At 49.4% G+C, this 14,045-nt stretch overlaps 1 protein-coding gene across 3 annotated transcripts in view; it reads right to left on the bottom strand.

Annotated features, from left to right (window-relative positions):
- Positions 1-2,779: 2,779 nt before the first annotated feature.
- Positions 2,780-14,045, bottom strand: part of CELF5 (CUGBP Elav-like family member 5) — a 40,349-nt gene continuing 29,083 nt past the window's right edge. For 2 of the 3 annotated variants that reach the window (XM_090289288.1, XM_090289287.1), the window contains exons 6-13: positions 12,819-12,965; positions 12,003-12,144; positions 11,772-11,918; positions 10,224-10,286; positions 9,654-9,740; positions 7,283-7,426; positions 4,767-4,934; positions 2,780-3,425 (exon numbers count right to left, since the gene is read on the bottom strand). In XM_090289288.1, the coding sequence (XP_090145414.1) occupies positions 4,807-4,934; positions 7,283-7,426; positions 9,654-9,740; positions 10,224-10,286; positions 11,772-11,918; positions 12,003-12,144; positions 12,819-12,965 (858 nt within the window). In that variant the 3' untranslated portion in view covers positions 2,780-3,425; positions 4,767-4,806. Of the gene's footprint in view, positions 3,426-4,766; positions 4,935-7,282; positions 7,427-9,653; positions 9,741-10,223; positions 10,287-11,771; positions 11,919-12,002; positions 12,145-12,818; positions 12,966-14,045 lie in introns of those variants that run through there. The other variant, XM_090289289.1, reaches the window with a different exon arrangement.

Genomic DNA, 14,045 nt, shown 5'->3' with positions numbered 1-14,045 from the left:
CTGTTTCTTTGCCCAGTGCTTCACACTTAGGCAATGTCCAACCACCACTCCAGCTCTAGCCTCCGAGCCTTTGTCCAGGCTTTTCTTCCACCCAGAAAACCCTTCTAGGCAGACTCAGATTCATCTTTGCAGCTCATGCCCCATCTGGGCCTTGTTCTCTCTGTAGGCACTTCATGCCTCAGAGCCTCAGTTTCCTCAACCATAAAATGGAATAAATTATCAGTAAAAGATATGGGTCTGCAAAGCATCTGGCCGGATATTAAGTAGCTCATTAAACTGAGTGGTTAGCATGACTCCTATCAATTCCAAGAAGCGCAGCTTGGGTGTGGCCATCTCCACTATTCACACTCCCATCCCAGGCCCTCTCCTGGAGCCCTGTGTCCCCCAACCCTGGTATCAGAATTTCTTTTTTTTTTTTTTTTTAAGAATTTTGAGGCCTCCATTGGAGCGGGGCAGGAACCAGAGCCACATCCTCTCTCTGGTCTCACCTCCTCGGGGCACTTCTCGGTCCTGGGCTACAAGTCCAATCAGGGACTTTTCCCCTTAGCATTCCAATTCAAAATCTGTTGTAAAACAGTGCTGGTGAAAATGTGGAAACTGGAACCCTTGTGCACTGCTGGTAGGATGTAAAATGGGGCAGTTGTCACGGAAAATGGTTGGGCGATTCCTCAAAGAGCTAAAGACAGAATTACTACATGACCCAGCAATTCTGCTCATCAATATCTACCCAAGAGAATTGAAACAAGTGTTCAAACAAAAACTTGTGCATGTATATCTATGGTGGAACTATCTGCAATAGCCTAAATGTAACAACCCAAATGTCCATTGATACATGAAATGGATACACAAGATGTGGTCCATCAACATGCTGGAATATTACTCAGCCATGAAAAGGAGTGAAGCTCTGCCACTCACTACGTGGATGGATGTTGAAAACGTGACGCTCAGTGAGAGAAGCCAGACACAGAAGGCCACACAGTGTGTGATTCCATTTATGTGAAATGTCCAGAGCAGGCACATCCAGAGAAAGTGGGTCAGTGGTTGCCAGGAGCTGGGAAAGGGGAATGGGGAGTGACCGCTAAGATGGATGATCTGGAATTAGAGGTGATAGCTGTACAACCTTGTGGATGTACTTAATGCCAATGAATTGTACGTTTTAAAATGGTAAAAATGGTGAATTTTACCCCAATTAAAAAAATAAATGTATACTGTATAGTCTCCTGGGTTGCCTCTGTCAGGGTAGAGACCAAAGCCATTTGGTCACTGCTGGGTCTGTGGTGGCCAGCAGACAGATGTGCAGTAGGTGTTTAAGAAACATTTATGGACTGAATGACTGAATAAATAAATGTGGAAATCAAGAAACATAAACACCTGCTCTTCCTGAGAAATAACACTCCATTTCTTTAAATTCTGGATGAATCAGATGAAATTTCGGCTACGGGAACTTCAGACTTGCCTTCTCGGAATATCTCCTCCTGCATCTCCTAACTCTAAATCCTAATTTTTCTCTAGCTTAAGAACTCAGTGGGGCCAGATATACTTGATCTTTATCAACACAAAAGGGCAAATAAGGGAGGACTCAGTCTTTTATCAAGTAAAACTTTTATTAAATAAACTTTCAGTTTTTCCAGACCAAAGAGAGGCGTTTTGGACATAAAGATGATGCTTGCAGTTTCTCACCTGAGACACGCCACAGTGACAAGGACCTCTCCAGCCACGAAATTCATCAACCCAGAGTTTCTTCTAAGTCCTTTTCTTGTCGTTCGTGTGTGTGTGTGTGTGTGTGTGTGTGTGTATAAGAGTGTGGCAGTTTGTTCCCAAAAGTTGGTTTTTAAGTTGAAATTTCATGAAATTACTAGTAGCAGAAATAAAGTACATTGTACAAATCATGTAGATCTTCGGTGTGGAGTATAAAAATGGTATTTACAGCCAGTAAACATGGACCAGAAGGACACACGCCACTGCACGCCAGGCCTGGCGGGAGCTTGGTGAGTGCCAGAGACACAGATGAGGTCCCCTCTCGGCCCCTGAGCACACGCTTGCACACGCAGACGCACGGGACACAGGCACACTAGAGAATGTCTTGGAACAATTATCAAACTCTGGAATATTGAAACAAGTTGGTCAGAAGATTTTTTTGTCTTTTCTTTTTTTTTTTTTTTTACTATGTGTTTTTCTTTTTTTTTCTGGGTCAGTCAACACATTTGGTAGAAACAAAAGGGAACACTTTTTTCTTTTCCAAAAATTATTTTTCTTGAGCTTATTAAGTTCTCTGGCACTTCCTTTGGCAATAGGCCCCACTGGATGACCAAAAGAACTTGACTCTGTGCTTTAAGGTGGGTTTTCATGGTTTGGATAGGTATACAGAGGCACCCCGCAGGATCTCCCTCCCAGCCCCAGCTAGGAAACAAAAATCCATTGTTGTTTGATTTTTTCCCTATTTTTCTTCTTTTCTTCTTTGTACCTGCTCAGAAAGATCAAAATTAAAAAAAAAAAAAATTCTTTGAAGAGGTATCTTCGGCAAAGGGGTGCTTGGCCAGTGCAGGTTGGGCTTGTCCAACGAGCGTGGTGATCTTAGTTATGAGATTGTGAATTCCAGGCTGGTGATCCTAAGGCAGGGAGGATTGGCTGCCTGCCCTTGGGAGGGGGCAAGAGGAGTGGGGACTCCCACAGACCTCATGTACCCCCGACAGAAAGCTAAGGGCTATTGGTCACATGAGTAAGGCTATGACTGGGGGGGGGGGGCTGGGGGGAGGCTGGGGGTCTCTTGTGCTGAGGGAGGCAGGACTCTAGGACAAGGGAGGGGGTTGGGGGGGTCCCAAAAGCTGCAGCTAGGACCAGGGACACTCAAGCCGGCTGAGCCCATAGGCCCGAGAATTGTTGGTGGCAGCGGCCAAAAGTCCTGGAGGTATATCGGTTGGCTGATGACGCCCAGTGTTTCTCTGGCGCCCTGGTCTGACATGACAGCCGGGAGGTGGAGAGACACCGGGATGCCCGGCCAGCCTCAGCCCTTCTTATGTCCCTGCTGAGTGACCGGCCTAGGGTCACCTTCTCTTGGATGGAAGGAAGTCAGAAAAGTTTGGTCCCATGATCTATACTCAAAAAATATATATGTCTATAGCTTTCTATATATATATGCATATATATATATAGGAAAAGTTGTGATTTAGTTTGGGGAAGCCACCAAAGTTGTTGGGAGGGGGCTGAGGAAATCTCCCAGGGGGAAGTGGTGAACTCCTCAGACCCTAACTCAGGAGCTCCCCCAGCCCCTGCTCCCTTCGGTAGCATTTCACATTTTGGCGAGGGGGCTAAGGGGAGACAGGAGAGGAGAGGGAGGGCTGGTGTCCAAACTCGGTTGTAATTTACGGAAAATTCCTGGATCAGTTGGAAGCAGGGAGACCCTCCTGGGGTGGAAGGTCCCTCACCTGGCAGAGAAGGGAGGGGCGTTAGAGAGCTCCAAGCCAGGGCACGCAGGCAGATGACCTCACCTCCCATCTGCCCCTTTGCCCTGACCAAGCTGGAGTCTGGGACCCCAACACCCCAATCTTTTCAGAAAGTCCATTCTGGGCTTCAGAGGCCGACAAATCCAGCTTGGAACAGATTTAGAGCCACTAAGCCCATGTCCTTATCTGGTAAATGGAGACAAATATTCCTGTTTGTGTCTCCTCTCCCCTGCTACCTGCCACTGAAGCTCCAGGAGGCAGTTTCTCTCCCACCTCCCCCAGTTTTTGTACATTTGCAGCTGTTTCCCCATGTGCTGGAAACAGTGCCTAGCACATAGTAGGTGCTCAGGAAGGATGTGCTATCCTGGTGTGTTTAAAGTGTGTAGATCGCCTATGAGTTGGTTTCCAAACGTGGCAGGTTTCCAAACATGTGCTCCAAGATGCAGGACTCCGACTGCACACCCTCAAATCTGTGGGTGCTGACCTGAGAGCATCTAAAAGGTGCCACCATCCTTAACTGAGCACCCACTTTGCGCCAGACCCCAGGCGAGGTTCTCTGATGACAATTGTAGTGGTGATTTAAAAAGAAAAAAAAAAAAAAAGGAATTATCGAGAACTTTACAGGTGGTGGGTTCTGGGCTCAACGAGGAAAACAGTGCTTCCCTTGTGTGAGTCTACCCCACTGCTTCTGGAGGAGGTGACTTTTATGAGTCCATTTCACAGATGAGGCTCATGGAAGCTTAAGGTCAGTAATTTTCCGCATTGGCCCTTTAGGCTATTTGTTTCCCAAAGAAGGTGATTAGTTGATCAAATTGTTTGCTCTGATGGCAGAATACTCTTGAGGATTTGTTTTTTTAGGGGGACATTTTTTTCTGGCATGCCAATGGGTGGGGCAAAATCTCACTTTCCCTTCAACCCAGTGGGTATGAATTATACCAAGTAAGGGAGCTGCCAGTGGGGCCAAGCTGGGAGTCACAGGACAGGATAGGAGCCCTTCCCCACAACATCCCCATCCAAGATCAACCTGGTCCCTCAAGCAAATTTCTATTCAAAGCCTTCTCCAGGAAGGATTCCCTAATCACCTTTGGGGAGCACTGGCTTCCCCACCTCCCAACCCCAATCCTACCCTCCAGTCCATGAGAGGAAGTGGTGGTGTCTTTATCCAGCTCTGTCCCTACCAATCTAACCTGGGGCCTCCTGAAGCCTCCTGCAGCAGCCTCACACCCCCACGCCCTCCCCACACTGGGCCTAGAGAGGGTTTAGAGAATCAGGCGAGGTGGGCTACAACAGGCAGGGCAGGGTTGGGGCCGTCTGGCGGCTCACCTGGGCCAAGCCCACAGCCTCAGGGTGGCTGTGGGCATGGTCAGTAGGGGTGTCCCGGGTCTTTGGGCCGCTTCAGCTGCACTTTCAGCCTCTTCATGCCAATCTGAAAGCCATTCATGGCCTGGATGGCGGTCTGCGCACTGGCCGGGTTGTCAAAGCTCACGAATCCTGCAGAGACCGGGGTGGACCCGCGATGGTGGGCAATGTGGGCGTCTTCCACTCGGCTTCCCAGCTTGGGGTCCTAGGGTGGGGTGTGTACTCACAGGGGCAGACAGCCCCTGGAGGTGGCAGGGCTTGCCAGAAGACACACAGCAGTCCTGCCTGACCTGGTTCTGACACCCCTGGGGTAGCATGCATCTTGGAACAGGTCACCCACTCCTTAACTGGGGTGTGCTGTGCTGAGACTTCTCATGTGGAGCTGGGGACAGGTGGGACCTCTGAGGGGTCCTGGGAGGGCCACATTCTCCCTCCCACCAGGATGCCTATCTCCTTCTAGGCCCTGAGGCCAACCCTTTGCCTCCTCTGAGGACCCTATCCATCTGCGATCTTGTCTGTCCGTCTGACTCTTGCATCTGTGTGTGTTGTCTCTTCTATCTCCTTTTCCATCTCTACCACCCTCCCTCTCTCTTTTCTCTCAGTTCCTATCTCTCTCTCTCTCTCTTTGTCTCTGTCAGTTTTCTACTCCCAGTCTCCCCAGAGATCATCAGAAATACTTAAGCCTTCCCCTCCTTAAACTGCCATCAGCCCAAACTCCCTTCACCTGCCACCTCAAGGCCACCTGGCCCTACTGCTCCTTACCTCTTGGTCCTCACAAGGGACTGTGTGGAGGCCACAGAGGCCAGGCGCCCTCCAGGGGGTGGGGACCACACGTGCAAACATTTGGAGGGGGGGTCACCTTGTGACAGGCCAAGTGTGTGAAAGGTCAAGCAGAGAGCTAAGGGGAGGCAGGGTTAAAGGGTCCTGCTGAGGCCTTTGGGGAGCCATGGGGAATTTAGAGCTAGGGGTTGATGTCATCATGTATATCTCCTCTAATTGTCACCTCTATGTAGATGAGCAAACTGAGGCTCACAGAATGCATATGACCCCCTAATTGTTGAAAGTGATTGAGTAGGTTTTCCTCCAGAAATTTCCTCTTCCTCCTGGAAGCAGGATATACAGGGGGCCTGGGAGCTGGTAGGAGTCCCTTACTTGCTTTGTGACTTTAAGTGTGTCGCTTGACCATTCCATTCCTCTCTTTTCTCCCTCAGCAAATTGGGATAAGTCTTCTCTTCTATGGTTGGATACTTAGTACATACAGAAGGCACTTAATAAATAGTCAAGAGTTAGCCCTTCAAAGAGGATAGAGTGGGGTTAACAGTCCAGATTTTGTAGTCAAACATACTGGTTCTAATGCAGGTTCTGCCTCTTTGCTGCTGTGTGACTTTGAACATGTCAGTGTCTCTCTGAGCCCTAATTTCCTCTATTTCTGGCGACAAAGAAATCCTTCCCAAGGTTCATAAGGCCCTGCATGATGTGCCCCTGTCTCCCACCTACCCTTATTCCTCCCTCTCTCCCCATCATTCACTCTGTTCCATCCACACAGGCCTCCTTGCTCTTCCTCCAACACACATGGTCCAGCCCCTGGGCTTTTGCACCTGCTATTCCCTCTCCCTAGAACACTCTTTCTATAGATTTCCCCATGCTGGCTCCTCATCAGTCAAGTCTATTTTTGTTCATATCATTTATAATTCCCTGACCTATATCCTATGTTTCTTTACTTTCACCTCCTCCACCTAAAGCTGTGCTTTCCAATTTGGAAGCCACTAGCTAGAGTGGTTATTTAAATTTAAATTAATTAAAATAAAATAAAATGCCAACCGTGGCTGGCGTGGCTCAGTGGATTGAGCACTGGCCAGTGAACCAAAGGGTTGCTGGTTCGATTCCTGGTCAGGGCACATGCCTGGGTTATGGGCCAGGTCCCCAACTGGAAGCACACAAGAGGCAACCACACATGATGTTTCTCTCCCTCTCCTTCTCCCTCCCTTCCCCTCTCTCTAAAAATAAATAAATCTTTTAAAAAATATATAAAAATTTAAATTAAAATTTCAAACTTAGTCCTCTGGCCACATTTCAAGCATTTGGTAGCCACATGGGGCTGATGGCTCAGACAGCCAGGATGTAGAACATTTCCTTCATCAGAGAAAGTTCTGTAGGACAGTGCAGGAGGACTGTGAGCTTTTGGAAGGCAGGGGTTTGTCAGCTTTCTTCATTGCAATATGCCCAGCACCAAGCACAGAACCTGGCACACAGCAGGGACACAATATATCTATTTGTTGAATGAATGAATTAATGGTGAGTCTCAGAAAGAATGTGTGGCAAGTGCCCAGAATACAGTAGGTACTTAAGTACTTAATAAGTGCTTACTCTGATTGTAAATGTGATTCTTTTGGACCAGACCTGTCTCATGGCTGACCAACCCCTCCCCCTCACCACCCCCTGTCCCCCAGCAGGAAGGGGCGCCCTCTGCGGGTACTCACCAAAACATTTGCTCTGGTTGGTGGCCCGATCCATAAACACCTTGGAGGAGATGATATTGCCGAAGGGCAGGAACATCTGCGTCAGCTCCGTGTCTCCAAACTCCTGGGGGAGGTGGTAGATAAACAGGTTACAGCCTTCGGGACCTGCAGGTGGGGAAGAGAAAGACATAAAGCCCCCAAGGAGAGGAGGCGGACCCCACCCCCCTCACCTGGGGAGGGGCGGGTCCAGACCGGTATCTGGCACCTCCAGCTGTCAAGGGAAGCGTGCCCTATGATACCCAGAAGGATGTGGAAATGGGCATAGGGGAGGCAGGGCACCCTGACCCCTGGTCTATATAATCCCAAACACAGATACTCCAAACCTCTGATGATCCTCAGGCCCCAGATAATTTACAAAATTCAGATGATCCCTCCTCTCCACCCAAACAAAGAGAAATCCCAGGAACTCCAAACTCGCAGAAAATCCCTCAGCCTCAAACTCCAGATTATTTACAAAAGTCAGGTTAACTAGGTGAGAGGCATATGAAAACCATAATCTATCTTTGCAATTATTCTGTAAGTCTAGAACTGGTTCTAAAATAAAATTAAAATGTTTGTCTTTTAAAAGTCCAATGATCACAAAATACAAGACAGGTAATTCTCTGGTCCCAAACCTCAAATATCCAGATATATTTTCCAAAGCGTTGGATAATCTTTCCAATTTTGGATTATTTTTTAACTCGGATGATACAAAAATAAAGTAAAATAGAGAATTCTCCAGTCCCAAGTCCCAGTTATCCTGAAAACACGGATAATTTTTAAATGGCAAATTATACCAACCAGAAATATGTTTTTTTAAAGCATGGCTAACACTCAAAATCACCTCCTCCTCATATAATCCCCAGTGCATGGTTTACATACAAACTATAAATAATACCATTTAAAAACCTAATTAACTTGGGGTGGTGAACACACATGCAACATAGAGATGATGTATTACAGAATTGTTCACCTGAAACCTATAATTTTTCTAACGACTATCATCCCAATAAATTCAATAAAAATTAAAAAATACATCAAAAGTGAAAATAAAAACCTGATTATCTGAAGCCATAAACAGTTCCCAAAACTCCTCCCATGCTCCCCAAAACAAAAGTAATGGTCAAAGGTAATGGTCAAACCACCAAGAATTGCTCCAATCCAGCAATGAATATTTCCCACCTCAGAAAATACAAAATCCAAGATCACACAATCGCACCTACCTCTACCTTTCTGATTTGGACCACAGTTCTGCTAAAATACTTGTTTTTAAAATGCAAGTGTGTTCTGACATAATTGATGTGTTACAGAACAATTTTGAGCATAACATAAATTTTTTGTTTGCTAACACTAGGTGAATGCAGAAAATCCAGACCCAGCTAAACCATGCCTCATAAGAAAATAAAATACGTGCTCGCACACGAGGCTCAACATCTACCAACTTCCTCAGTTCCCCAAGTGAGTTATAAGCCACACCTGTCCCCATCTGTGGTTACAACACTCTGTCTGATTTCAGACAACCCTGTTTCTACTATTTCACGGTAACTCACATGCGGCAACTCTTCCATTGTCATTTCCACGTGTAAATTCCAGCTCTTTCCCAAGATAAAGTGCCATATTTATTGTAGTATCCATGTATTTCTCAGACATCTAACATTGATAAAACTGTGCTACAGTTTTTATTAGGGTCCTTTTTCACATGTCTGTGGGCCAGGCTCCAAGCTTCTCTTGCCATGGGCTGATCTGGGGTTTTTCTGTTTGGCCACCTCTCCCCAGCCCCCGCACCCCTACTAGCTGGATTAAAGACAGAAGGTACTCCCGGGTGATGAGCGCCCACTATGTGTCAGGAATGGCTACTGCTTACTTTCCAGTAACGTCTCTTAGCCTGTGTTACAGATGAGAAAAGTTAGGCACAGGGTAGTGAGGTACCTTTTTTTGGTCACAAGTCAGAACTAGGTGGATCTGAATTCCAGTTGGACGACTCAAGAATCTAACTCTTGCATCTCTTGACTTTACTGGGAAGGCCTGTTTACCCGAAATACCTCATCACCACATCCCCAACCTCAAAATGAATTTCCTCTCCAAAACTTCAGAGAATCCTTCAGTTTTGGAGAAGGCACCTCTCTTCCCACGGGGTCGAGCTAGAAGGTTCCCACTTTCCGGAGGAGGAAACGGAGGCTCAGAGGAGATTCAGTTGCGCCCCCCGCCAAACACCCAGGGGCTGCATCAGAACTTGAACCCAGGTCTGTCCGGCCCCCGGGTTCCCAGAGGCCTGGCCAGGTGTAAGTCCTAGAGATGGAAGGGACGGTTAGAGGGCAGGGCTGGAGCCCAGGGGAGTTCGCGGCCCCCTCACCTTCTCGCTGCTGCTGCTGCTGCAGGAGAGGCGGCGGCTGTGGGACGCTGTGCGCGATAGGCGTGATGGCCGCAGTAGGGTACATGGCTGTAGAGACCCGGAGCGGAAGCGGGCGTGAGGCCAGTGGGCGCCCGGCGCGAGCAGGACCAGACTGACTCGAGGGGGAGGGGCCAAAGATGAGGGCGGGGCCAATGCCGGGTCTTGGGAAGGAGGAGGGGCGTGGCCACAACGAAGAGCCGGCCTAAGGGTGGAGCCAAGGCAACAGGAAAGAGGGGCGGGGCCAGGATTTGAGAGGCGGGGCCATGAGTTAAGGGAGGGGCCAACGCAGGCCTTAGGAAGAGCCAGAGATGGGGTGGGGCCTTGGTAGAGGCAGGGCGGGACCAAAGGTGGGTTCTGGGGGGCGGGGCCAGAAGCTGAGAAGGGAACAAGGGCTAAGAGCTGGGATTGGGCCAGGGCTAGAGTAGGAAGCTTGGCTAGAAAAAGAAAGATGAAGGGGGCCGAGCGCTGGGGGCGGGGCTCCTTGAGGGTGGGGCCACCCATGGGGCGGGCCGGGCCGGGCTGCTTCCCTACCTGCGTACTGCTGGACTCCGGAAAAGGCTGGATGGAGTGTCTCAGCCATGGTTGGGCTCTGAGCTGCGGGAAGACGAAAGGGCTGAGTGGGGCAGGGGCAGTAGAAGACTTCCTTCCACCCCCAATTTTTAAGAGCCGGAAGGAGAGCAATAGACATCTGCCCCAGCTTCACCCCTGTGTAAACGGTTTACAGGTATGATTCACATTTTACAACTGGGGAAACTAAAGTGAAGTAACTGGCACTGAGATAGGAAATGACAGAAGCTGAACTGGAATCCAGGTTCTTGGGCTCCAGAGAGGTTGAAATATCACTCCCATCTCTCTCTCCCCATCCTGGCCGCTCGTTCCTTCCCTTTATTCTCTAGATTCTCCAGGACTCCAGCCTCTGCTCCAGACCACCACTTACCCCCTCCCTTCCCCTCTCAAGCTCCCCACACCTCATTTATCAGACACCCTATGGACCCTTGATGTGGTTGTGACCTGACTGCCCCTAATGCAGGAGGTAAGAGAGAGGAGAGTTTGTACAGGCCACCAGGTCTGGTGAATCGAGAAAATTCAGACAAGATTCTGCTCAAATGAAGAGAGGTTGCTAGAAGATGGAATGGTGTGGAGGGGATGGGACTATAAAGGGGTTGCATGAACGAATTACTTTGTAGAGCTGGAACAATTCTGTGTCTTGATTGTGGCGGTGGTTACACGAATCTATACCTATGATAAAATGGTATAGAACCACACACACACACACACACACACACATACACACATGTACATGTAAAAAGTGGTGAAATATGAATAAGCTCTCCTACTCCAGTTGAGTTCATTGTATATAGTAATGTTAATTTCCTGGTTTTGACAATGTCCTTTGATTATGTAAAATGTTAGCATTGGGAGAAGGTGGGTGAGCGGTACACAGGACTTCTCTGTATTATTCTGGCAATTCCCCATGGGCCTCCAATCATTTCAAAATAAAAATAAATTCTCTTCAATGGTGGAAACACAGATGACTTAATTCACCTCAGAAAGGTGTTGGAAGATGTTTGCCTTGAAATCATGGCATAGGGTGATGAGGGCAGGGCCCAGCCCAAATCAGTGCATGGTCAATATTGAGTGTATGAATGAATGAATGAATGAATACAGGTACTGATATCTTCCCAAATAGTAATGATTAATAACTGAGATTGATGGTGCCATTCTTGGTACTAGGTGACATGTTAAGCATTTTACATACTGAATTCATTGTCAGTGCAATCTCATGAGATGACTGATATTATCTGCCCCATTTCACAGATGAGCAAACAGAAACTCAGAGACTTAAGAGAATCACCCAGGGCCACCAAACCTGAATATGAACTCAGAAATGTCTGGGTCCAAAGTTCCTATGTTTAACCATTTTCTCTGTGCCCGCAGCACATATCTGCTCAGCTGAGATCCCCGTTTGTTCTGCCCCTCTGTTCCATGGGCACCAAGGCAAAGGAAATTATGCTTGTCCTAGAGACACCATCCTGCCCCATGATGCTCTCCTAGGCCCTGAGGAACCACCTGAGTTACCTGGGTAGGGCATGAGGCCATTGGCATAAACAGTCTCTAGGGCAGGGTGCCCACCAGGGAAGGGCACAACACCTGCAAAGCTGTTGGTGATGGGAGCCACGAGGCCGGGTACAGCAGCAGTGCTGAGCAGTGGGGGCGAGTGCAATCCTGTGGAGCAGAAGAATGTCATGGGGAGCCTGGGCCTGACCCCAGCCCTGCCCACCTATCCTTGGGCCTCTGGCAGACTCTCACCAGAGGCAGGAGCAATGGGTGTAGCAGGCAGCCCATTAAGGCTGACGGCGCCGATCTGCTGGATGTGGCAGGGTGAGAAGGCCACGCCAGGGCTCAGGTAGCTGCCCGAAGTGGACAGGACTGTTGTCTGCTGCTGCATGAGCTGGGGGTGGAGAGGGAGTCAACATGCACAGTCAGGGTGGCACCTGCCCTGAGATCATAGCTCCCGGGGGAGGTCTTGTCCTTCAGTAACTAGGGGTGGGGGTAGGGTCAGGCTCAGGCCAGGGTCAGGGATCAGTAAGGAACTGGGGTTCAGCCTGGGGTCAAGGCTCAGTCTAGGATCAGGGCTCCACCTGGAGTTAGGGCTCAGTCTAGATTCAGGGTTCATAGGCATCAGGGCTCATCCAGGGATCTGAGTTCAGTCAGAAATTTGGTTTTGGTCTGGGATCAGGGATCAACCAACACTGAACTCAGCCAGGGTTAGGACTCAGTTTGGAGTTGGGCTAAACTGAAAAGCTCAGTCTAGGTTTAGTCTCAGTTCAGGGTTGAAGCTCAGCCTGAATTTGGGGTCTCATTATGGGGTCATGTCAGTCCAGAGTTGGGGTTCAGCTTGGGCTCAGGGCTCAGCTTATGGCTGGGGGCTCAGCTAGGGTTGGAGCTCAGGAATCAGCCTGGATTTGTGGGCTCAGCCATGGCTAGGAAAGGACCCTGAGTCAGAGAGACTGGGAAGAGTGGCAAACCTCTCAACAAATACTAGATGGAGAGAGACAGCCAGATCATCAGAGTGGTCTTGGGAACCCCACTGGAGACAAAAGTGTGTCTGCTGGGGTCACTCACAGCCTGGGCGTAGGCACTGTAGGGGTTGAAGGGCAGGGTAAGGGATGGTGTCAGAATGCCCAGCTGGCCCACCATCTGCTGCATGCGCCGTAGTGTTCGTTCCTTGTCCGTGTCAGCAAACTTCACCACCAGGCTGGAGGAGGCACCCTGCAGGGGCAGCCATGAGCAGGAAGGGAAAAGAGGAGGGAGGTAACGAAGACTCGGGTTCCCCAGAGCCACACCAGTTCAGGTCCTTGTGTGATGGGTGTAGATGGTAACAGCTGTTGGCCCTGTCCATGAGCCCCCAGCTGCAGACCACAGGCACCACAGTGAGAAAACCTAAAGATCAAAGAGTCCTGGGTCTCACACTTGACCATGCAGCCAGCCCGGCACACAGGTGGGGCATCGGGACCAGGGGGCTGTGTTTAGGATACAGTGGAGGACCCTGACTCTCCGGCACATTCTCGCTCAAAAACCAAAGGAGAATCCAGCTGCTGTAGAGGAATAATGGCAGCTTGGGTGGAGGACCCTATAATTGTCACCTACACACCTGAGAACAGGTGAGAATCCAGTCACCAGAGAGTAACAACGGGGCACAGATAGATAAACCTGCAAATGACACCTTGCATCTGAGAACCATCGGAGATTCCAGCCATCAGAGAGGTTGACATGCCCCCTTTGATGAAGAGCTCACTCCCTGCTATGCCTGCCAGCCCCATCACATCATGGGACAGCTCGGAGTAGGAGGAACCCAACCTGGTGATAAGCTAAATCTTGCCTGTCCAAGGACTAAAACTGATGCCTGTTCTTCTGCGACTGCCCTGCACTTCACACCCGTTTTCAAGAACAACTGAGAGGAAAGTTGGCTCTTCAAGGCTTGTCTTCCAGTGCAGATTTGGACATTTACATACAGTGAAGGTGGCTCCTGAAGCTTCCTTTCTAGGGGGTAGGCCACCCCCAGTGCCTGGGTGGTCCTCCCCAGCCTTATTCCGCTGCTGACCCACAAGCTCCCATCTGCAGTCTTGCCTCTGTCCACCCCCTATTCTGGCCCCAAGAAGACATTTCAAACCAACTTGGTTCCTTCCCTTCCCTGTGGACTGCCCCCACCCCCGCGCCATGGCTCTCCAAGGCCATTGGAGGAATCTGTGTGCCTCACCCTTGAATTGCAGGCCCCTCCAGCCCATCCTCCGCTCCTTTGGAGGCGCCCATTCCCACCACCCCCTTTGATCTTGTCAATCCTCAGCCCTC

The sequence above is a fragment of the Furipterus horrens genome, unplaced genomic scaffold, assembly GCF_987537825.1.
Source record: "Furipterus horrens unplaced genomic scaffold, mFurHor1.1.pri manual_scaffold_10, whole genome shotgun sequence".
NCBI classification, from domain to species: Eukaryota; Metazoa; Chordata; class Mammalia; order Chiroptera; family Furipteridae; genus Furipterus; species Furipterus horrens.
This window is presented reverse-complemented; position numbering and strand designations above follow the sequence as displayed.